Here is a 25,680-nt window from a genome sequence, read left to right on the forward strand (position 1 = left end):
ATAGAGAGACACACAGACACACAAACATTCATATTTATTTATAGTCAGTGATTAGGAGCTCAGAGATGATGTCTCATATCCAGTTTAGGTAAGACAAGAGACAGTATGTTTTTCACATCAGCCTCCTTGAGAGATATGCAATAAGATGCCTGCAGAGCAGTCAAGTCAATTATAAATACTAGCAATCCATTATTCAGTCCTTCTTGGCCAAGCAGATTAGCATTCTAAAAAATTATGTTGATATCTGTGGCCCTACCATGCCCTGAGTACATAGAATGTAATGTCAAAGATGTTGGAATTTATTTATTTATTTATTTTATTTATTTAATTTGTCCCCGCCCATCTCCCCACAATGGGGGACTCTGGGCGGCTTACAACACACTAAAAAACATAAATACCATTAAAAGTTATAAAACCAAACATTAGAAAAATAAACAACTAAAAAATCCAAGAGGCCGCTGGAGGCACAGCATACCACTAAGAGGCCAGCCAACCCCACTTCTGATATCCTCCCTCCCTGCCCCAGGCCAGATGGCAGAGCCAGGTCTTCAAGTCCCTCTGAAAGGCCTGGAGTGAGGGGGCCTGTCTCACCTCCGGGGGCAAGATGTTCCAAAGGGCAGGGGCCACAGCAGAGAAGGCCCGCCTTCTGGACCCCGCTAATCGAAGTTCTTTTACCACGGGGATCCGAAGCATGCCCTCTCTGTGAGATCGGGTGGGATGGGTAGAGATCGTGGGGGCGAGGCGGTCCTTCAGGTAGCCTGGCCCCATGCCATGTAGGGCTTTAAAGGTGATAACCAACACCTTGAATTGGATCCGGAAGCAAACTGGTACCCAATGCAGCTCACGGAGCAGAGGTGTTATATGGGTCCTTCTTTGGGCCCCCAAAATTGCTCGCGCGGCCGCATTCTGGACCAGCTGAAGCTTCCGGATATTCTTCAAGGGTAGCCCCATGTAGAGCACATTGCAATAGTCTATCTGGGAATCCCCAATGTATTTCTGGTCTTCAATATGTTTGGCATTTGGAAACTAAGTTATGAGCAGTTTCACAAACATGACTCTCATGTTGGGTGTATCTATCATCCATTTACCAGAAGACAAAACTGATGAGGTTACTCCCTATCAACAGAGCTTATTTTTGCCCTTTTTCTGGACAGCTGATTACACTTTCAGATAAAGTGTATCTGCAGCCACCCACCATTTTAATTCCTACAAATTCTCTAAGGTGTTTGTGGGGCAGAGTAATCCATAGCACTAAAAAGTAAAATAAATAGCCACACCACTATAGGCTAGTGATTTGCTTTGTGGAATGCTAGCTACCTCACTTGTATATTGTTTACTATCCTGGCAATTACACATGTTTTCAGTACAAAGTCAGTATATTGCATTATTAAAACATCTAACTTCTCAAGTGAACGTTAAGTTCTGTCAGTTTATAGGGGGGTTTTTTCCTTTCAGATGAGGGCAATTTCAGCAACTACTATTATATATCTTCTCTATTTACATACTGAATATCTTTTTTTCCAAAAGACTTTACAGAAACAAAAGTAATTTATTGTTCTTTTACAAAAGTTTTGAGGTGTTTCCATAGTAGTACAGTGACAGCTATTTTTTAAAAAAAAATCAATCTAAGCTACCTAAAAAAAACCCTTATTCCACATATATTTACAAATATTGAAATTTGTAAATAAATCCATAGCTGTAATCCCAAATAATGTTAGGCCAAGTCATAAGACTGCATTTATCTAAACTATCCTGGTGGACATATATGCTGATGTGGAATATATTATGAGACCTGGTTAGGCAATTATGGGAATGTAGCCTTGTCAAAAATGTGACCAGTTGAGTTTCAGATCCTCCAACAACTGAATATCTTGGTTGGGGAAGGGGCATGGCTGTGATGATATGAGAGATCTTGCAGTGGTGAGGAGCACTGCCTGCAGGTGACTGGTTGCAAGTGCTTTTCCATGGAATTGGGTTGTAGGGAAAGGCTAGAGCTACTATTGGCATACTGATTGCCTAGGTGCCCAGCAGTGGCCCTTCCCAGGCTCTCAAATATTGTCTTGGAGCTTGTATTGAAGCCTCCACATTGATAATTTTGGGGGGCTTTAATCTCAATGCCCTGGAAGAAGAATCTGATGAGCCCATGAGTTCATGGCCTCCATGGAAAACATGGGTCTGTCCTAAGTAATTTTGGTTCTGACACACATGAGCAGATACGTGTTAAAACTGGTCTTTACTTCAAGAGCAAATGAGACATGATTTAGAGATAGAAGATACTGATGTCTTTTGCTGTGGGCAAGTCACTTCCTTCTCAAACTACCCTTATAATAACTCTGGACCTCCATATGGATATTGGGCCCTTTTGCTTGGTCCTACCAAGTTGCACAATGAATCCTGATGAACTCCAGAGGACACTGGGACAGTTTCCTGACACCTTGGTGGCAGTTCCATCTTGGAAGGTCATGCACCAAAGCAACCAATAACATTTCATCTGGACTTCGTGCACCTCTTTGTTCTATTAGACTTCTCAGTGGTTTTTGATACCATCAACCATGGAATCTCAGTGGACCACCAAGGGGTGGGAGTCAGGGACACAGCTTGAGTGGTTCTGCTATCTACCCAAATGGGCAGTTCTAGTCTGTAAACATGGGAGGACACCACTCAAGACCATGGTTGCTCAGTGTGGAGTACCACAGCATTTGGTGCTCTCCCCCATGTTATTTAACATTTATATGAAGCCATCTGGAGAGGCCACCCAGAGATCTGAGGTGAGATGTCATCTATAGGTAGATGACAGTCAATAGGGGATGGCATGGAAAGCTCAAACCAGTATCTGAGGCTGTCAGGATTTCAATGGGGTGAAATAAGTCTAGACTGAATTCCTCCTAAACTGAATTACTTTTTGTCAATAAACATCTAGGAAAGTTGCTCCAGTAGTTATTCTGGATGGAATGGCACTCTCCTAAAGAAATTGGTTCATTATCTGGGAATCCTTCTGGACTCATGGCTCCTGCTGAAGCAGCAGGTGCAGGCCATGGCTTGGGGGGGGGGGGGGAGATCTTTGCCCAGCTTCAGCTGGTGTGTCAGTTACAATCTACCTGGACCAGGATGCCTTGGTGACAGTAATTCATGCTTTGATTAATACTTGGTTGGCTTACTGTAATGTGCTCTTTATGGATAGCCTTTGGAGATGACCTGAAAGCTGCAATTCATCCCAAAATGTGGCAGTTAGATTGTAAATGGAACAATCCCATCCTAATACAATAACACCACTACTAAAATTATTGCACTGGTTACCCAGTACAGGTTTCCAGGCTCAATTCAAAGTGTTTGTGATAACCTACAAACTCTATATGGTACAGCACCAAATTATATCAGGCACCTTCTTACCAATATTGAATTATTCCATACAGTAAGAACATCATGAGAAGGCCTGCTTGAAGTCCTTGTGAGGGGAGGGGCATATGGACCAGCGGCAGACCATCTCTGTTGCAGCCCCTGTACATTGGGTCTCCTTACTACTGGAGGCTTCAGCAGCCCGTTCTCTCCTGCAATGCATTTTGTAAAAGTACAACAAATGCATCAAAACAACACTATACTTCTGTGGTTTTAACCAAAACTGAATGTTTCTGGAGGCCATCTAAGATATTTATTTTTGTTTTTATTCTGTATTTTATTTCTGCATTTTTACTGTATTCTGCTCGGAGTCAATGGATTGAAGCAGTTTAAAAACCTGTGAGATTTATAAACAAACAAACTATATTTGCAAAGCTGTGAGTTTGTTTTAGTATCAAACCCTTTTCCTGACAATAAGCCATGCTTAACTTCCCAACAAGAAATCATAATCTGGAAGCATGGTTTATTGTTGACTTGTAACTCCTAACTTATTTTAATCCTAGCTTGATGTTACACCTGAATTCCAGAAATCAGGCTAACTTGGGGATGGAGGCTGCATTCCACTCAAGCCAGAGGTAAGGAAGCAGGAGGCAATATCACTCCTCTACATCAAAATGTACCAAAGGCTAACTCATTCTTGACTCTTGACTTTTCCAAGCTAGCTTTTCTTCTACAAATCATCTACTTCTTCCATGACAGTGACTCCTCTCAAAGTGAAGCTATCACTTAGCTATATTCTTCGTGTTCTCTCCATGGTAGCCATACAACTTAAATTTATATATTAGCTCCATTTTTGTTCTACTTCTTTGGTACTTCAGGAGCTTACTTAATGTCCACTCAAAAGCCAAAGAATTACAATTGCATGGGGTTTTTTTCTAATTTTTCAACAACTATAAGATAATTTTACTCATTTCAGCATTTGCATGTTCCAATCTCAAATTACACCTGAATAATGATGGAGGGAAAGAAGCAGAATCAAGCAGACAAATTTTAAATGACCTAATTTTCCCTTGAAAACTAGACCAATATATTTATGATAGACAATTTAAATTATATTTCATTCATGCACTAATGTAACTGTAGTGTTGGGCAACTTTCCATCCATCAAATAAAGTGCTTTAAATCATACCAGAATGGCATTACAGTTTGCTAATGGGACCACACTGCACTCATGGCATACAAATAACATGATTTTCCTCACCCCACCCCAGCAATCTGCAGGTGCAGCTGTATTGTTTTATTTGTGACAAAGTGTTGGCAGTTTAATTAAAATGTTCACTGTTATGTAAATGCTACAACATATAAATTTCAAATTTAAAAACAAAATTGGCATCTTAGATTTGGCTGAGTTTTAATAACCAATATCAGTTACAACACACTCCAAAAATGACATAATAAGTAGTTTAAAATTATACGCCAAAGCAGAAGAATCTAAGTTTTATGCAAAAAAAAAAATGTTCAAGCACTGGTCAGTTATCTCAGAAAAAGAGCTGCTCCACATAATAATCTGTTTAGCATTAAATTGGGTTTGCTTTCCATTATTTTGTATCATCATAATACAGAACAAAAATGTAGTATTGGCTTGAGCAGATGTTCCCTTTTGGTGCCCTCCAGAGGTACAAGACTGCTATCGTTCTCATCGGCAGGGATGTGCAGGCAGTTAAAAGGGATCTTCTAACGTGCACAAGAGTGCACAGGTAGTCTCCAGTTTAAGAACGAGTTCCATTCCCAAGGTCTGTCCTTAAATCTGTAAGCTGGAACAGTATTATTGTTTAATACTGTATAGGTTGTATTGTGTAATTAATTCAAACCATTGTGTATTTAACTCAAATCATTGTGTATTTAACTCAAATTTTGCTACAATAGACTCAATTCTTAATTATGGGTCATCCAGGCATTCTTAACCCAGGGACTACCTGTATATGAACCACTTCTTTCCGATAATTAAGCAAGTTGCATTGTTTGCAGGACTTCTGCAGCTGCTTTGAATGCTCTTCCTGGCTGCCTCTATATGTATGTATCTCTTTGGAAGGCTTTGTTTAGTTTTATTTAACGTGATAAGGATAATGGGATTTATACTGAAACCTAGCTGGATGGCTTAGCTAGAGTAAACTAGTCTGGAATACTGAACTAGGATTGGGAAACCTTAATTTATATCTTGATTCTATCAGGACATTATGGGGTGACATGAGCCAGTTTCCCTTTCTTTCAAAGAGAGAACCATCTACATCACTTGTTTTCTCTGGGGGGAAAAGTGGGATAAAAAATAAAGCAACTTAACAAAACTGGCTTGGGACTTAGTGGGGTGATCATCCATTTCTCTGAGCTAATGCACTATGGCTTAGAATTTAATCTAAAATAGTGATAAAAATGAAGAGCAAAACAAGACTCTGAGTATTCTGCTGGACTACCAGGATAAACTATAGAAGCAGGGAGAGCAAGTATGGTGTAGTGTTAAGCTGCTGGACTAGGAGTAAGAAGACTCAGGTTCTAGTTAAACCTCAGCCAATCTCTCACAGCTGTCTCTTTCCCTGGGGAGGAGTTGTAAGGAAAATTAGAAGGGAGTGGCATGTATGCTGCCTTGAGCTTCTGAATGAAAGGAGCAATAGAAGTCAAACAAACAAACAAAATCCTTTAGAACTTGGTGGAAGAAGTTACAGAAAGAGGAAAATAATTGACCCGGAGCTGTGTATTTTCTTTGAGGTAGTTCCTATGCTATTCTAGCATTTTACAGTATAACATTTCTTTTTTAACATTAAAAGCTCCTGTAATTCATAATATTTGCATTTCTAATTAAAAGCTGAAGATCTCTGGCTCAGTATAATTTACAAACTGAACATAGGCAGCCAGAAATATGCAAGAATGCATTCAGTGGAATTTACCCCAGGTAATTTTGCATAGGATTATAGTCCTGGCCCACTAAGCAACTTGTGAGATTGTATCAATACTGTTATTGTTATCTTTCTGTATTTGTGTGGGTGTTTCTCTGTGTGCCTATCTTCCTATCGATTTTGTGCGCAGGAGTAATTTAGGACTGTCTTGATGAGCACCTACAGTTTAAAACTTAGAACTACATTAATGGTTTAGCCATGTCTCATCCATGAATGTATTCCTCAAAAGACTAATTGCTCAGACTGAGAAGCCATGGCAGGAAGCATGCCACCTCACCTCCTGAGTCATGAGACCTCTGACACTTTGACAAACTAGACTAGATTCTTGGTTCAAGAGCCTCTCCAGGACTGTAGTGCCAGCCTGCCCAAACACTGTCAGCTGATTCCCATTGTCCAATCCTGATTAGACTGATTAAGGGTTGGACTAGATGACTTCTAAACTCCCTTCCAACTTCATGATTCTTTCACTGCAGAGTGCTTCCCCTTCCTGACTCTGAAGAGGGAGTGAGGATAGGCAGAGGAGTTGAATCTGTTCATCTCTGAGGAGGCATGTGATAGCACTCTTCGAGCACCCAAAACAATATCACATGGTGTATGATTGTTCTCTACTGTCTCAGAGTGCAAGACATGGAATAATGGTTTTCAATTACAGGAGAGCAGATTTTCACTGAGCATTAAGAACACTTTCTAAAGGTAAGAACAGCTTGACATGAAATCAATCGCTGGAGAGCGCTGGTGATCTCCCCTCTCTGGATGTGTTAATATGAAGTCCTGAGAGCCATCTATAGGGGATAATTGGATTCTTACATTAAGGAGGGATTGGACTTGATGGTCTAAATGTCTTCTTTCAACTCTGTATTTCTATTGGCCATTCCCCATGGTCACATTAATGGGCTTTCCCCCTCATTCTTGAGTTGGGAGAAAACTATATCAACATCCACAGCCTACCTTTCCCATGTACTCAGAGATGAGGCTGGGCAGTGTGGCTACCCTCCCCTAGTTTTGTAACGGGTAGTTTCAGGGTAGCAGTTGGAGGATCCCCCACCAACCTTTCCTCTCCCACCTAGCTTCATCTACTGATGGGAACACCAGCCATGGTGGAGCAGGTTGAGGGTTCAAGTCTTACTTATTTATTTATTTATTTATTTATTTATTTATTTATTTATTTATTTAGCTTTAGTGTTTATTATTTACTTTGTGCTTCTTCTGACAGGACTTTTGATCTTCCTGGAAATCAATAGTTCTGTCAGAGAACTAGAACACAGATATACTTATGTCAAACAACCCCCATCCCCCAAAGCCTGCTTGAGAGATCGGAAGAGTTGATTTGAAATTCAAAGCAGAGAAGTCTGAGTCAAAGAGCTCTCAGCACTACTAGATTTTTCTTTCCTTTTACCCTCCTGAAATTAATTTCCCCTGAGAATTGTTTCTGGTCAAGCAAAAAGCTCTTCCTTTTCCCACCTCCATTCCACATTGGTGTATGTGCAAGTACATCTCATATGCTTTTCCTACTTTATGCACTCCACAGCACACAAGTAATACTCACACCCACCAATTCCTGAGTACTAGACCTCCTGATCTCCTGGGAGTTTGATAGACCAGTGTAAACAGAAAAAGAATAGGTATTCAGTCTTTCTTGCAGCAAAAGCCGTACTGGCTATGGAGGTGCAGTACGAAGATGGAGAGGCCAAGCACTTGTCCACTTGCAGTAGACTTGCTAGCCAAATTGGAACTGAGCAAACTAGTGTCCTACATTGTCCGCATGGGAAGTTTTGTGTCAGGCAATAAGGAAAAATATCATTGCCTCAGCAGTGAGCTGAGGATGAGATGAAGCCAATATTATGAGGACCTGTCCTCAAAAATACTTAGCAAAATGTCATCCAAAATGCCTTGTGGCAAATAGCCCTATGATTCAATATTGCTGCCTTAGACATTCACCTGCCTTTAGCCATACACCTATCTGTACTTCATCTAATCCCAGTTTGCTCTTCCTCGGGCTCAATTATCTCTATTGTGGATCACATTCCTGTTTTGAGCATGGCAGGTGCTCGTTTCCAAATTACTGGGAAAATATTAAAAGATCCAGCCCAGTAGTGGCAGAAACAGTAACAGAGATCTATTGTAGCTCTCTGAAAATTAATTACTGAAGTAATTAGGAGAGGCAACAAGGACTCTCCCTACCTGACCTGGAAGTTCATAAATTCCCCAAAGGCATAGAAAAATTGTGCTGCCATATCTTCCATGTAACACAGGATCATTAGTCAGCCATTCCAACCTAGAGGTGTTGCGCTTTCATAATCACCAACCAGCATTTTTGTAGAGTGCTAGGTTGGGGGAAACTACCTTAAAAAAAAAGCAGGAGGAGGGGATTTGCCAGATTTCTTGCAAACCTGCTTTCGAGGAAGTTCCTCTTAACCTGTATGAAAAAGTATTTACAACAAAAAAGTTTACTCACAAAGTTTAGAATGCATCTAAATGAAATTAATCAGTGATGAAATAAGCTCTGTGCTGATGAAGAGTAATGAAGAGAGGTGAATGAACTGTAATTAAGTTCTAATCTAAACAGGTGGCTTCATCTTTTTTCAAGTGAGAATGTACCCAGTTTGGTTTCTGGTAACAAGCTGGTTTTTGCTGAAAGCATTACTGACATATCTGTGAGAAATGCAGGGTAATGATAAACAAAAAGAGGAGGATGGGGATTCTCAGAGTAAACTAATCATGATATTTATGTTGTGTGTACTCATGCACACATACACACAAACATATACACAGGTGTAGAAATTAAATACTGAGGAATCATCCAACATCTGAAACAGCACATTTTTGTACAAGTCGGTCAAAATCAACAAAAAATATTTTAAAATGCTTTTGAAAGCTAATGCTTCAGGGAGAACAGTCCACAATTGTGGGATTTAAGAGGAGAACCTGTTACAAGAAGCACAGGATCTAATTTTCTTGCTTGCCCTCAGCATTTGGGACAAAGATTCGCCTCAGGATCTTTCAGAGTTTCATATAGAATGAAGCATTATCACAGAAATATCTGTGAAAATATGTGGTTTGTTTACCATTAGGTTAAGAATGGAAAAGATGCAGTCCAGTGGGGTATCTGGTGGGAGCTATAACCTGTTTTTACGGGTCCCAAATCCTCCAATCTTCTCCTTCTGCCCCCCCCCCCGCTTTTCCAATCACTGCACTTCATGCTGCTTTTTCATAGCTTTTTTGCCACTGATATACTTCCTGCCTCCTCTGCTTCTCTCATCTCATCTCCAACCCTCTCTCTATTTTCATGTCTTAGTGCCTCAGCCATTTTTCTACTCCCTTTGTCTCCCTTTACTGTTCTTGTCCAGTCTCTCTGGGCTGTCTCCTGCAACCCTTCCCATTTCTTTCCAAGTTACCTCTTCTGTCTTTTCCCTTCCAAAAAATATCAGTAGAGGGAACCATGTCACTGAAAAAAGCTGTCAATCCCATAATGTCATCTACTGATGAAGAAAAAACTTGCAGCTTTGCGAAATTCAGAAAACCAAATCAAATAAAAAATTGTACCATATAGCAATTATATACTTTTTGGTATTGATAATGGTTTTGGCTTTTGTTTTTAATTATTTCTTGTGCAACCCTCAAAGTTTGAATGAGCAGGACAATATATAAATATTATGAATAATAAGGAAACAAAACGTAGCCCCAACTATTAGAGTTCTGGCTCTACCATTTGGTGTAGGTGGCCAGTATGATGGATAAGGTTGCAATTTTCAAACCCTTTCTGGCATGTGAGAGTAATAAAACAGGTCCCTTAAATATAGCTAGGGCTTGACATACATGTTCTTATGTCTTGTCTTCTCAGATCTCTTATTTTTAAGAGCTTTTAAAAGTTTTGGATTACAGACACATGCCAAACTGAAAGAGCAAGAATTTAATCCTTGTTTAGCTTAATATCCAAACAAAATCCTCCTTCTGAAGCTGATGAAGCACTGGACAGATGACAAAGTATGTAAGAGGAAGAATACCATGTGCAACATGTTCAGAATAACATATTCAGTCCCAGCTCCAATCGATCTTCCAAGGTGCAGAAATGACATAGCCTCCAAAGGAGTGCAAAATCTCTGCAGCCCAGTATGTTCTAGCAGCTCTGGCCATGCTGGTAGCATCAGACACCTTTGGGGTATGGAACAGATGAAATGACTGACTTCCCCTTCTGGACAAGGAGTTGTCAATGAAGCAAGATGACTCCCATCCTCTTGGCATCTTACACAGCATAGAACACAGGCTGGACTTCATCAAAAACTACCAGCCAGCTCCCACGCCCACCGCAGCCCAATGCCACCATTCTTTTTCCTCAGTCCTCCATAAACCCAAGGGTCAGCCAGAACCCTCCAACTTGCTCACCCACCAGACATGGGAGCAGGTCACATCCAGCTGAGCAAGGGGACCAACATGTGGAGAAGAATCTTCTTCAGGGCAATCAAGAAAAGCTTGCCACCAAGCAGCTTAATAGAAACATTCCACAATGGCTAGCCAGCAGCTTTAGGTGCAATGTCATTTCTTCCTCCTTGTTACCAGCTCCAGCCCCAGCATCATCAGTTCCCACTGCTCTGATCTCCACTGCCCACTCCTCTCCCAAATCAGCCTAGGAACAGTTTCTACCATGGACCTGTCATAACAAGCACTCTGCCGAACAGATGATTGGTGGCGCATGTTCTCAGCTAATTGCCATTCATCCCAACTATCGTTCATCTCAACTCCATCGCAGCTGCCTCTCCTGGAATGCCCGATGACCAGTACCAGCTCCAAAGGCAATCCTAACTAAATCTGCCAGGAAGCCAACCCTGGGTCTCAGCACTCCAGCCTCATCATTAACCCAAAGCTGAGACAATAACAGTCCTAACAAAATGCTCAAAAGGACCAACCAAAAAAGCCCAACAACCTCCAAACCTAACCCTAACCTCCACCACATCTTAAAAACCACTGCAAGAATTCCCCAGCTAACGAAAACCTGCCAGCCCAGTTGCCAAGTTAAAAAAAAAAAGGGGTGGAGGTGGGAGGAAGAACCAGTTCCTTAATGTTGCTAAGGAAACTATATGGACATATTTATGGAGACTTTGACACAACAAATCAAGGTCGAAGGAGACTTACCTTTACAAATTTTAAGACTTCAATGATATATTACTGCAATGTGTGCTAATACACTTCTTACTATAACTGAGGGACACCCTATCTCCAACTGTTTCTGCTCACCCAGTATACTTGAGCAGAGAGAATACACCCCAGGGCCCTTTTATTAAACACTGTCATCTTGTTGGACCAAGGAAGTGTTCCTTCTCTGTCACTGCCCCTGTCCTTTGGAACAGCATCCCCCATGGAGATATGGATGGCATCCACTCTCCTGGGGGTTTGGAAAGCCCTTAAAACCTGGCTCTGTTCCCAGGCCTAGGGTTAATATGTTTGTGGAGCCCCTGTCCTATTTTTATTGTTGTGGTTGTTTTTAGTCCGGGCTGTCTCATTTTATGTTTTTAACTGTTTTAACCATGCACTGGATTTTATAAGTCACCTGGAGTCCACTGGAGTGGGCAGCAATAACAAATTTAATAAAATAAATAAATATGACACTATCTTCTTTGTATGAAGCATTTACATATTCTGGAACATCAGACATACTACCATTTTAAGAAGATATTTTATTCTATTTAATTTATTCTTCATTCTTCATTTATTTATTTATTTATTTAATTAATTGTTAAATTTGTATGCCGTCCATCTCCCCCCCAACTGGTGACTCTCAGTGGCTCACAATTAAAATCAGAAACCCCATCAACAATTAAAAATCCCCCCATATATAGTTAAATAAATAATCCATTAAAAATCAAATCTAAACAACAAACCCTGTACAGAAATACTAAAAACATTCAAGATGACAGCGGGGGGGGGGGGCAAGGTTTATGTTTTCGTATTTTTAAATATTGTTATATTTTTCCTCTTTGGTGCTTTATTCCCTCCCCTGTTCAGCCCTAGTTTGCCCATCACTGCATTTCACATTGCCTTTGTGTAGCTGACTTGACTCTGATGCATATCCTGCTTCCTTTCCTTCTCCCATCTCCTCTACAAGCCTCTACCATCGTGTTTTTCAACCTTGGCAACTTTAAGATGTGTGGACCAACTCCCAGAATTCCCCAGCCACCATACTGTCCACACATTTTAAAGTCCACACATTTTAAAGTGGACAAGACTGAAAAACATTGCTCTACCATTATGGAGAGCTGCCAGCAATCTTGAGGCTTCCCTAGAGGAATGGAAGGGCTGACTGTATGAACCAGAACATCTTCTTACCTATGAACCAGAACCAGAACATCTTAAACATGTTACAGCTGTAATGTATAGATGGGGCCTATATAACAGAATGCTCACTCATGTCAAAAAGTCCCTGCCCGTGGAAATCAATTTTAATAATAATCTAGCCTAGAGAAGATAACAACTTTTAAAAATACCTTACCAAACTTGTGATGTATAAACATTACAGCTGAAAAGGATGTGAACTGTTCTTTTCTTTAAATTAGCAGAATACTCCAGTTAGTATGAAGATGGTATTCTGTTTCCAACCCCTGAAATATTATAAACGTAATAATATTTATTTATATTAACTATATTATACTGCTGACTACTTAAGTATATAGCACCTGTTTCAATATCTGTTAAATGAAGCATAAAATCAAAGCCTCCGCTAAGTGCATTTCTTCCACAGGGGGACCACTGAATAGCTCGGACAGCACTGGTATGGTTAGAGTATGTTTTTAAACAGCGTCCTTCATCCACAGCATCCCAAACCTGGAAAAAAAAAATTAAAAATATGAAATAACCAACAACTTATTTTAGCATCAGCAGGAAGCAGTGCTAAACCAATTTCAATGACTAATTAGAATATCATCAGAAAATAACATTTATTTATACAATTTATAATTTTTTAAAAATTACATTTTGCTACATAATACAATGAGATAATTTGCACAACAGAACTTCCAAATATATTAAATACACTAGTAATGCAAAATACTACAATGCACAGTGGATCTTTTTAAATTAATAAATATTTGACCATACAGATAGTCCTTGAGTTACAACTGCAATTGGGACTGGGATTGCCACCGCTAAGCAATGTGGTTGTAAAGTGCAATGTCACATGACTGCATTGCTTAGCAACGGCAATCCAGGCAGTCCTGGTTGTTGTCATAACCCAAGACCCATGGGTCATTAAGTGAGAAGTAGAGGGAATCCCAAGTATGGAGCATGAGGTGTGGGGCTGCTGCAGGGGGGTGGGGGAGGCCCTGGGTAGGTCCAGCACAGGCTGCATGCGAGTTGGGGGAGGGGGTGCTCAGTGTGGCACAACCTCAGAAAGCCCAGGGAAAGAGGGTGCAGGGTGCATGCAATTGCAGGGAGGCCATGGAAAGTGGGCACAGGGTATGTATGTGCGTGTGTGCAATTGCACAGAGGCCATGGAAAGAGGGTGTAGGAGTGCATGTGTGCGAGTGCAGGGAGGCCACAGAAAGAGGGTTTGGGGGGGTGTGAGCAAAAGGGAGAAGGAGGGTGTGGTGCATGTGAGCAAAGAAAGGCCTGGGGGGGGGGGAATTTACCCTAGCAATTTGCAACCTTCCTTGCCAGCTTCCTATTGACTTTGCTTGGGGAAGCCGGCATGGAAGGTCACAAATGGCGATCACATGATCACAGGACACTGCAGCTGGTTGTTAAGTGCAAGCTCGTTGCCAGGCACTCGAATTTTGTTCATGTGACCGCAGGGGCACTGCAATGGCCGGAACTAGGAGGAGCTGACGTAAGTCCCTTCATTCAGCACTGTCATAACTTCGAACGGTTGCTGAATGAATGGTCATAACGAAAGGACTACCTGTACAGTACTCTGCATTAAGAGAGGTATATAAATTGTTATCACTTTCAGCATACTCAGTAAATCTATAAACATGTTTATTCGTTCTTTCTTTTTTTTAACCTGCTGCAATTGAGAGATTTTTCTAACATTTCTGTTTCTAACATTTATAGGTTAGAAAATAACTGTCTAAAATGAGGACATTTGCTAACATTTGCTGCTTAGGAAAAAATCTGCAGTACTATACCCACATATATTGATACAGAATTCCAAAGCACTGAAATATTGAGTGCTCTGTATTTCCATGAGTACAGAGAATACAGTACTGTACTCTCTGAAGTTGACATCTAAATCTTTTTCTTATTTGCAGAACAAAATGCTTGAAAGAGTAGGGCAGATTCCCATGCAGCCAATCTGCTATAGAAGACATATTCTATATCGGTTAACAGAAAAGGAAGACTTTCTCAGTCCAATGTCTTCCAAATGTATCAAGCAATGTATCTCATAATCTCAGACATTTTGACTGGAGATGGTTCAACAAATGTGGAGGTTGTTAGCTTGACAAAGGCTAAAATGACTCATGCAAAAAAAAAGGATAATTGTTTTAACAGCCAGGGAAAATTAAACAGACTTAATTTCCACAATGTTTGAATAGACATTAGGAATTGCAACCTATAATTATACTTTTGGTTTCAGGATAATCAAGATCTTTCATTAATCAAAAGCTATCAGCTTTGTATTCACCATTTTAATAAGAAATGTATCTACAAAATTTATCAGAAAAGTAATATCCTGCTAAAAGGCTAGTAGGTCTCTTTATGAGAAATTATGTTGATTTCCTTTTTTGTATTAAGTATAATGCTAATATCCCGTGGCAATAAAGATGATGAAATAACATTCCCAATTACTATCATCTACTTGGCTTTAAAACTTTTAGTAATTTAGTTTGCTTTAAAACTTTTAGTTATTTAGCTTTCATGCTGCATACTGCAATTAATTTTTCAGGCAACTTTAATCTTCAGAATTAAAACTACCCATAAATTAATATTCTAATAGAAGTTGATATGGATGATCATATGATTTAGACATTCTTGCATTATCATTTAACAGCAATTTCTGTACTTGATGGTAAACTAATTTCTGAATTGGGCCTTATGTCTGATACTACAAACATGGAACAAGCCATGAATACTACATTGGGCAAGAAATAAATACATAAATAGTCCTTGGTTGGTTGAAGTCTCATCAAATCAGTTTAACTGCTATAGGAACTCACCACCACATTGTAGCTTAATTGTCTGGCATGTTAACTGACATACCTTTATTTAATACTCTTTTCATTAATCTTCAAAAACAAAATGCTCTGTAGGGCAATTAATTAGTATAAAGTCTCTGAGAATATATTTAAGTAAGTCATACTGTCAAGTAAAGTTTATTTCATCTTATTTGCAGGGAAGTGGTAAAATGGTCTTGGAAATAACACTTTTAAAAAGAGTAGGTGAGCCTGTCACATTTTAGTAGACTAATAAAGAGTAAATCATATCCAGATGGAATGTGAAAGGGCATCCCCTTTTCAGAAAAGAGCTGACTGAGTAAAGACAGGTTGTAAATAACTTAGAAGCTCCTCTCTGATGTTTTCAAATGATCAACTATGGAAAGGCAATGTCCACAACAAAGCTTCATGTGCACATCTTCTCCATTCTTTAGAAGAAGCAAACAAGCATCTCATTGAAGACTGGACATACAAAAAAAATAACATGTTTTTTTCCCCACCCAATTCATCAGCACTAAGAAAATGCATGGCTAAATGTGGAAATGAGTTACAGAGAACGTATGGAATCCACACTCTTTCACTGTTTTAATCCTCTAATGCTGTCTTAGATAAGGCAAATAGTTTGCATCAGACACAGAAAAGTATCTTCTGAATTATCAGTATCTGCTTAAGTAACTCTTTTCCCACCTACCCTGTCGGTCCCACCAGACACAAAGTTTTAACTATCAATATCCTCTCCACAATGTTGCAAAATATGACATACTCCCATTGCTCCAGTCCTCCAAAGAAAGTTCTTCAAAAGTTCTGTGCCCAGTATTATTTCTCACTCTGGATCCTGTTTCAATATTTCCCAGTGGGTTAGTCAGAGGGGTACCTGAGCAGTAAAATGCAATTGCTACTGTCATGGCTTTAAATGTAATCAATACTGTTTGGGATAATTAAAAAGGTTACATGTCAGCAAATATCAAAGAAACCAATTACAATAACAAAGATACTGTTTCCTGCTAAATTTAATTTCAGACCTTCCCATCCTTCCAGACAGATTTAGAAAGGATACAGAGCTTACAACAATTAAAATCACAAATACATACTTGCAAAAAAAAAAAAAAAGATGAAATTAATAAATAAACATACTAAAATACAAGAACAGCAGCCCAATAGATTCAAAAGCCTGGCACAAAAGAATCTTTTAAAATGCCCTCCTAAGCATCAACAGGGAGGGGGCCATCCTTACCACAGGGGCAAACTGTTCCACAGCAACAGAAAACACTTTCTGGTCCCCACCCTTTTAGCTTCACAAAGTATACCTTGGCAACTCAGATGTGTTTGATGGGCAGTTTCAGCCTGGAAGAAACTCTTCCCCAGGTATGAAGGGGCACTTTGAAACCTATAAGTAGCCAGTGCAGTGACCAGAAGAGAGACGTTGCCTTGCTGAACTGCTTTTTACCTGTCAGCACACTAGCCACCACATTCTGTACCAACTGAAGTTTCTAAATAGTCTTCAAAGGCAGTTCCAAGTAGAGAAGGTTGAAGTACAGGTAGTCCTCATTTATTGAGTGCCTCGTTTAGCAACCAATCCTTGCATTTATCATTGTTGTAGCGTCCTGAAGTCACGTGGTCACCTTTTGTGTGCTTTGCAACTGGCTTGCGAAAAGCAGAGTTAATAGAGAAGGCAAAAGTACAATCATAATTCACAGCCACGTTTCACTTAACAACCTCAGTGCTTCGCTTAACGACCAAAGGGGAAATGAAGTTGTAAGCCTGTCGTGGTCACGTGATGTTTTGCTTAGCGACTGCAGCACTTAGTGATGGATTTACTGGTCCCAATTGTGGTCATTAATTGGGTTTTTTTATACTTGACATGTAACCTTTTTGATTATCCCAAACAGTACTGACTACATTTAAAGCTGATGATACTTTACCTTGTGCAACAGACACAGTGGCTTAATGATTTTAGGGAAGGTTGTTGAGCAGGTGGTCATACTGCAGCTTTGGAGAGTCCTGGAGGAAGTGGATTATTTGGACCCCTTTTAGTCAGGTTTCAGGTCCGGGCATGGGACCAAAACAGCATTGATAGCACTTGTGGATGACCTCTAGCAGAAGTGGGATGGGGGTGGTGCATCCATCCTTACTTTCCTTGATCTCTCAGCAGCTTTCAATACCATTAATCACAGTATCAATCATGGTATTGACCAGTTCCAATTGGGGGCACAGTATTGTGATGGTTCTCCTCCTTCCTCCAGGTTCAGTTCCAGTTGGTGTTCATGGGAAGCCCATGCCCCCTTGTAATTCAGTGCTCTCCCCATTCTATTTAGCATGTACATGAAGTCACTGGTTGAGGTCATTCGACACCATAGAGTGAGGTTTCATCAGTATGCTGAGTATAAATAATTGTATATCTCCACTCTGGGTTCTGGAGGCTGTGAAGGCCTGAATGGGGAACAACGGCTTTTGACTCAACCCTATCAAAATTGAATGGTTTGGGATTTTATCACAAAATCTGCTGTTGGCCACCAGCTTGGCTGGCTTCAAAACAGGATTGGACCAATTCATGAAACTCATGGGGATCAATGGCTATTAGCCTTGATCGCAATGTGAGTGTCTTTGAAGGCCATCTACTGGGAGACTAGTGGGCTTCCTTGTGCAGCAAGTTGGTCACTGTGAGAACAGATTGGTGGATTAAATGGGTCAGGGGTTCAACCCAACAGGGCACTGCTTGTGTTCTTATGTTAGGGCCACCTGGATCTGGTGATTTTCCATATTTAGTTCTGGATGGGGTGGCACTAGCCCAGTCAGAACTGATGCAAAATTTGGGGTCTTCATGGAACTCACAGCTCCTGTTCAAAGAACAGTTGGCAGCCATGGTCAGGAAGCTTTTGTACAACTTTGTTTTATGTGCCAATTGTACCCCCTTCCTTCACTCAGAAGCACCACTCATGGTCACTCATTTTTATTTATTTATTAATAAAATTTATATGGCCACCCATCTCCCAAAAAGTGATTCTGGGCAGCATACAACAGTCCAATAAAACAAAAAAACAGTAATTATTAAAAACATTAAAAACTATAAAAACAAACTAAAACAGAAAAGGAAAATAATAGGCAAAGGGATGTTAATAATAGAGCCACCTCACTAGTTCACCTGTCCCCTGGGATCCCCAGGCCTGCTGACATACAGTGGGGCAAAAAAGTATTTAGTCAGCCACCAATTGTGCAAGTTCTCCCACTTAAAAAGATGAGAGAGGCCTGTAATTTTCATCATAGGTATACCTCAACTATGAGAGACAAAATGGGGGAAAAAATCCAGAAAATCACATTGTCTGATTCTTAAAAAATTTATTTGCAAATCATGGTGGAAAATAAGTATTTGGTCAATATCAAAAGTTCATCTCAATACTTTGTTATATATCCTTTGTTGGCAATGACAGAGATCAAACGTTTTCTGTAAGTCTTCACAAGGTTCTCACACACTGTTGCTGGTATTTTGGCCCATTCCTCCACGCAGATCTCCTCTAGAGCAGTGATGTTTTGGGGCTGTCGCTGGGCAACACGGACTTTCAACTCCCTCCAAAGGTTTTCCATGGGGTTGAGATCTGGAGACTGGCTAGGCCACTCCAGGACCTTGAAATGCTTCTTACCAAGCCACTCCTTCGTTGCCCAGGCGGTGTGTTTGGGATCATTGTCATGCTGAAAGACCCAGCCACGTTTCATCTTCAATGCCCTTGCTGATAGAAGGAGGTGTTCACTCAAAATCTCATGATACATGGCCCCATTCATTCTTTCCTTTACACGGATCAGTCGTCCTGGTCCCTTTGCAGAAAAACAGCCCCAAAGCATGATGTTTCCACCCCCATGCTTCACAGTAGGCATGGTGTTCTTTGGATGCAACTCAGCATTCTCTCTCCTCCAAACACAAGTTGAGTTTAGACCAAAACGTTCTACTTTGGTTTCATCTGACCATATGACATTCTCCCAATCCTCTTCTGGATCATCCAAATGTTCTCTAGCAAACTTCAGATGGGCCCGGACATGTACTGGCTTAAGCAGGGGGACACATCTGGCACTGCAGGATTTGAGTCCCTGGTGGCGTAGTGTGTTACTGATGGTAGCCTTTGTTACTTTGGTCCCGGCTCTCTGCAGGTCATTCACTAGGTCTCCCCGTGTGGTTCTGGGATTTTTGCTCACCGTTCTTATGATCATTTTGACCCCACGGGGTGAGATCTTGCATGGAGCCCCAGATCGAAGGAGATTATCAGTGGACTTGTATGTTTTCCATTTTCTAATTATTGCTCCCACAGTTGATTTCTTCACACCAAGCTGCTTGCCTACTGCAGATTCAGTCTTCCCAGCCTGGTGCAGGTCTACAATTTTGTTTCTGGTGTCCTTCAACAGCTCTTTGGTCTTGGCCATAGTGGAGTTTGGAGTGTGACTGTTTGAGGTTGTGGACAGGTGTCTTTTATACTGATAACAAGATCAAACAGGTGCCATTACTACAGGTAACAAGTGGACGACAGAGGAGCCTCTTAAAGAAGTAGTTACAGGTCTGTGAGAGCCAGACATCTTGCTTGTTTGTAGGTGACCAAATACTTATTTTCCACCAGGATTTGCAAATAAATTCTTTAAAAATCAGACAATGTGATTTTCTGTATTTTTTTTCTCATTTTGTCTCTCATAGTTGAGGTATACCTATGATGAAAATTACAGGCCTCTCTCATCTTTTTAAGTGGGAGAACTTGCACAATTGGTGGCTGACTAAATACTTTTTTGCCCCACTGTAACCAGGTCTTGAGGGACCTTTGAAAACTCAGGAGCAATGAGACCAATCTCATCTCTGGGGGAAGAAGGTTCCACAATGCGGGCGCCACAGCAGAAAAGGCCTGTTGCTTAAGGCCCGCCAAACATAGCTCCCTAGATGACAGAACCTGCAACATACCCACTCTGCTAGATCTAGTGGGATGGGGAGATGAAATTGGGGAAAAGCGGTCCTTCAAATAACCCGGTCCCATGCCACGAAGGACTTTAAAGGTCAACACCAGCACCTTGAATTGGACCTGGAAACAGACTGGTAATCAATGAAGGTTGAGAAACAGAGGTGTAACATGTGTTCTACCAGAAACAGATATAACTGCCCACGCTGCCACATTCTGCACCCCCTGAAGGTTCTGGATATTCTTCAAGGACAGCCCCATGTAGAGCACATTGCAGTAGTCCAACCAGAGATGACCAGGGCATAAGGCTCATGCTTTGGTCACTGCTTGAGTGGGTTACTGCAATGTTGTGATGGAATTGAATTATGAAGGCCAAGCTCAGGGAGACAAACATTTTCTTAGCTCACCAGAACCGCGTGGGAGGATCAAGAGGATGAGACTAGCACCTCCCTGAGGAATTCACACTGTTGTGGCTGGAGGACTTTGGGAACTGGGGTTTTAATCTGGGAAGATTCTTGCTAAAGGTTGTAGCTAATAAACATAGCTGAACTGAATTAGCATTGTCTCTTGGAGTTCCTTGGGCTAGGCCTGACATCAATCAGTGTGAATTCCTCAAGGAGGTGCCAGTCTCATCCTCTTGATCCTCCCACGCGGTTCTGGCGAGCTAAGAAAATGTTTGTCTCCCTGAGCTTGGCCTTCATAATTCCATTCCATCACAAATGTGTTCTACTTGCCCTTGAAGAATATCTGGAAGCTGCAATTGGTCCAGAATGCAATACTGCAAGCAGTTATAGGTGCACCCATGTTACACATTTGCTCCATGAGTTGCACTGGCTTCCAGTTTGCTTCTGGGTCCAATTCAACGTGCTGATTGTCATCTATAAAGTCCTCCATGGCATGGGGCCAGGGCATTTGAAGGACCATCTATCTCTAATTGTTTGTACTCTCCTCATCAGGTCCCATTGATTTAAAAATGTTATCTAGTGGGCCCTAGGATGTGAGCCTTTTTATTAGCAGCGTCTGCCCTTTGAAACACAGTATCAGCTGAGACTGGTGCCAACTCTGATGGCCTTTTGGAAAGCTCCTAAGTCCTGGCGGTTTTCCCCAGGTGTGGGAGTCAGGAGGTTAGTTAAGCCCACAGGTTTCATTAATTTATTGTTGATTAGTTTATCTTTGGTTGCCATTTTATGCTTTTTTTTTTTACTATGTCTTCTTTTTTTTACTGCTGTTTTAGTTGTGTTAGCTGCCCAGAGTCACTATTGTGAGATGGAAGGCCATACGTATCTAATGAATAATTAATTAATTCAGATATTAAATAGGATGGGGTAGATCATAAAGCCCTGAGACACCCCATATTTAAATTGCCACAGACTCATTCTATCTTTTCCCATTACTATTGACTGGAACCAACCACTTAGGAATGCCTTTTAATTATACATGCCAAACTTCTACATATGAAACTGGAACACAGTGCTTTGCAAGCCAACCATACATTAAAAATCAGCTGATCAAGGGTCATCATGTGCTTAGGATAGAAAGGAGAAAAGAAAATTTTATATTTAATATAAAATTATTGATCACAGCTTCTTTTTTCTAGCTATGTCATAGTTAGAAAACTATGACATAGTTAGAAAAACTTTGGCAAACTATGATATCCCATTTAGAGGCTAGCCTCTGAGACATGCCTCTTCACTTGGTTCCACATTTGCATGTGCACAGACACAAATAAAATCAAGAATTAAAAGCCACCCTCAACTTATCTTTTGATTCTGAAATTATAGGTGAGATAAAATAGCAATTGCTTATTTTTGAGATGGAAACATCTTTAACTTTGTAAAACCTCCAAACATATGAATTTAGTAAAATAATCTCAATCATAGAATTTTAACCCAAAACAGTTCAATGTCTGTTATTTCACTTTAGTAAGCTATTTGTCAGTTGGTCAATTATCATCTTGACACATTTGTATATTTATATCAGCAAAAGGTACAAAATAATCAATAAAGCAAATTGCTGCAGAGGACAGGAAAGGATAAGACATCTTGTGCTGTTTCAAAGGAAGAACCTAAACCAATTCAGTTGCACTATAAAACAGAGAAATTTTGCTAAACAATAAAAAGATCATCAGTTTTCCAGAATATTGGATCATGCATCCCCTGGAAGAGCAACTCATTATCTAGAAATACAAAAGGTCCAATACCACACACAAAACAATATGAACTTAAGTACAGTACATTCAGATCTTCATGTTGAAGCTCTGTTCAAATGTGATCCCTGAATATGTTAGCAGGAAAACCACTCAGTTACCATCATACATTTATGTGTACCTAAATGAAGGCTAGGATCTATTTTATTCCCTAAAACAGATTGTTTAAAAAAGAGAGAAAATTAATGCTAATAAATTAATTCTAATAAATTAATTAATGCTAATAAAATTAGAAAATTAATGCTAATAAATCAGTTAGCATGAAACAATCCTCTTATATTCAGTTTTTTAAAAATCTGCATGATATAATTCATGCATTGATTTTTTGACAGATTTTAATTCAAACTGGCCTTCACTATCTTCGTCACCCTCTTCTAGACACATTCCAGTCAGATGATAACTTGCATAATTTGTGCATTTAAGTATTCCAGCTGAGATTTGATTATAGAGGAATTAGAGTAGTCTCATAATTTATTATGCCTTAGTACCATATTTTTGCTTGCTATCATTTGTCTTTTGAGGTACTACACTGTACTGGTGACTTGTTTAACTTATGGATTATTAGAACCCCTATCCTAGATACTGAGCTGCCATTAAGCCAAATGTCACCAAACCTTTATTTACATATATGATTTTTGCCCCCTACACAAAGAAGTTAACTCTATGGTGATATGACTCACCATAAAGCAAGTTACAAAGTCCCTTTGAAGTCTCAACAACAGTAGTAAGCTTTAGAAGCAATATTATGAATGAATATTCAGAAGCAAAATATCAAGAAATTACCAACTCCACTGAGGCTCTTAGCTGTGACAGAATCTTTGTATTTTAATTTCTGCCAAAATAAGTCCCCTCATATTTGAAAGGAATGAAACCAAACCCTCTTTTGGACAAAAGTATAACATTAATAAGTTTTATCTAAGAAAGTTTACATATCTTTGATGATCATTTCATCCTGGAAAACTCTGATCCTATGCTTTTCTGGCATTGTCCCCTTTTCAATGCCCTGCTATACAAGAGAAATACCTATCTTAAATATTTTTGCTTTTGATCACCACAATATCCACGTACTTAAGTACTTTAAAAGGAAGGCAGACCTTCACTGAAAAGTTATATATTGCAATATTGATCATTTGGACTGATGGGATCACATTGATTTGTATACAGTTCTAGGATGAGCCCCCCTGGAAACACTGATTAATCTGATTCTGCACTCTGAACCATGTGACAATGCATTTGAGATTTGATGGTGGCTGGTTTTTAAAAAGAGAGATTTGGCTGCTACTCTTCCTCCGGCCTATTTTTAGTTCAATTATTACTGTCTGAGTTTCAAGGCCAGTGGGTAGCTCCATAGTTTCAGCATTGTACCGCAGAGTGCACTGTAGTTGCCTAATCACAATGCAAGTATAGTACACATCACCAGGGTTATGTTTGCTTCCTTCAGGAATGGGAACAGCTGGAGCATCAATCTAAGCTGGACGCCCTGGGCATCCAGAAACAAAGAGGAATCCAGAGTGGGTGACCAACTGAACCACTCTGAACCTAGACACAATTATTCAGAAACGTGTTTAGCTCAGGAGAACTTTCTGCTAAATAACTATTGTGGAGATTTAATTAATTTACACTTCATTTGTTTTAGTCAGGATTTTATTCATTACTTAGAAATAGCTTGTATATGGATGAGGCAGGGCTGTAATAAAATTACACACAGAAATAAAAGGCTAGCACTGTGACCCTGAAATGGAGACAAATAACAGAAACCAGACTGTTGTCCTTTTTTAGAATGTGAACGGAATGGTATGAAAGGAGGAAGTATAGGGACAGAATAAATGCTATTGTTTACAGGACTGAATGATAGTATCTAGTAGGATAGAATTCTGATAGTATGAAGGAATGCAAAGGCACCATAGTAAGGTCACCCCCAAACTCTTATCAAAGACATTCCAATGCAGAGGTCACACTATGATTTACAATAGTTTCTTTATCTTTCTTATGTAGTCTAACAAGCCAGGATGGCTCAAACATAGGCAAAATAGCCATCTATCCAAAATGCTTTGAACACATCCTGCACCAAGCAGGTGGCTGGATTAAATGACTTCTACATCTGCTTCCAATGCTATGATTTTATCTTTTATCTTAAGTAAGTTATCTTACTTACTTAAGTTATCTTAAGTAAGTTATCTTACTTAAGAGCTGGAAAAAAAGCATGCCCTATGTTCAATCATTATTTCCTTCAAGCTGGACAACTGGTTCACCATTATGTCTCTACCTTTGAAACATATTTTTTAAAAATTTGTAATATACATGTTTATATATATAATTTTTTCACTCTCATTTTCCAAGGTTATTTATTTATTAACGGTAGTTACAGTTTGCCCCAATCCCAAAAGAATAGGTGGCATATACAGTGGGGCAAAAAAGTATTTAGTCAGCCACCAATTGTGCAAGTTCTCCCACTTAAAAAGATGAGAGAGGCCTGTAATTTTCATCATAGGTATACCTCAACTATGAGAGACAAAATGGGGGAAAAAATCCAGAAAATCACATTGTCTGATTCTTAAAAAATTTATTTGCAAATCATGGTGGAAAATAAGTATTTGGTCAATATCAAAAGTTCATCTCAATACTTTGTTATATATCCCTTGTTGGCAATGACAGAGGTCTAATGTTTTCTGTAAGTCTTCACAAGGTTTTCACACACTGTTGCTGGTATTTTGGCCCGTTCCTCCATGCAGATCTCCTCTAGAGCAGTGATGTTTTGGGGCTGTTGCTGGGCAACACGGACTTTCAACTCCCTCCAAAGGTTTTCCATGGGGTTGAGATCTGGAGACTGGCTAGGCCACTCCAGGACCTTGAAATGCTTCTTACCAAGCCACTCCTTCATTGCCCGGGCGGTGTGTTTGGGATCACTGTCATGCTGAAAGACCCAGCCACGTTTCATCTTCAATGCCCTTGCTGATAGAAGGAGGTGTTCACTCAAAATCTCACGATACATGGCCCCATTCATTCTTTCCTTTACACGGATCAGTCGTCCTGGTCCCTTTGCAGAAAAACAGCCCCAAAGCATGATGTTTCCACCCCCATGCTTCACAGTAGGTATGGTGTTCTTTGGATGCAACTCA

General features: G+C 40.0%; 1 protein-coding gene across 3 annotated transcripts in view; it reads right to left on the reverse strand.

Moving 5' to 3' along the window:
• WDR25 (WD repeat domain 25) overlaps positions 1-25,680 on the reverse strand; it is a 95,888-nt gene that overhangs the window by 35,994 nt on the left and 34,214 nt on the right. For all 3 annotated transcript variants that reach the window (XM_088149842.1, XM_025170041.2, XM_088149841.1), the window contains exon 3: positions 12,956-13,103. In XM_088149842.1, coding sequence (XP_088005968.1) covers positions 12,956-13,103 — 148 coding nt within the window. The remainder of the gene's footprint in view (positions 1-12,955; positions 13,104-25,680) is intronic.

The sequence above is a fragment of the Python bivittatus genome, unplaced genomic scaffold, assembly GCF_059951505.1.
Source record: "Python bivittatus isolate LINGU-HERP-01145 unplaced genomic scaffold, Pbiv_v1 ctg000580_np1212, whole genome shotgun sequence".
NCBI lineage: Eukaryota > Metazoa > Chordata > Lepidosauria > Squamata > Pythonidae > Python > Python bivittatus.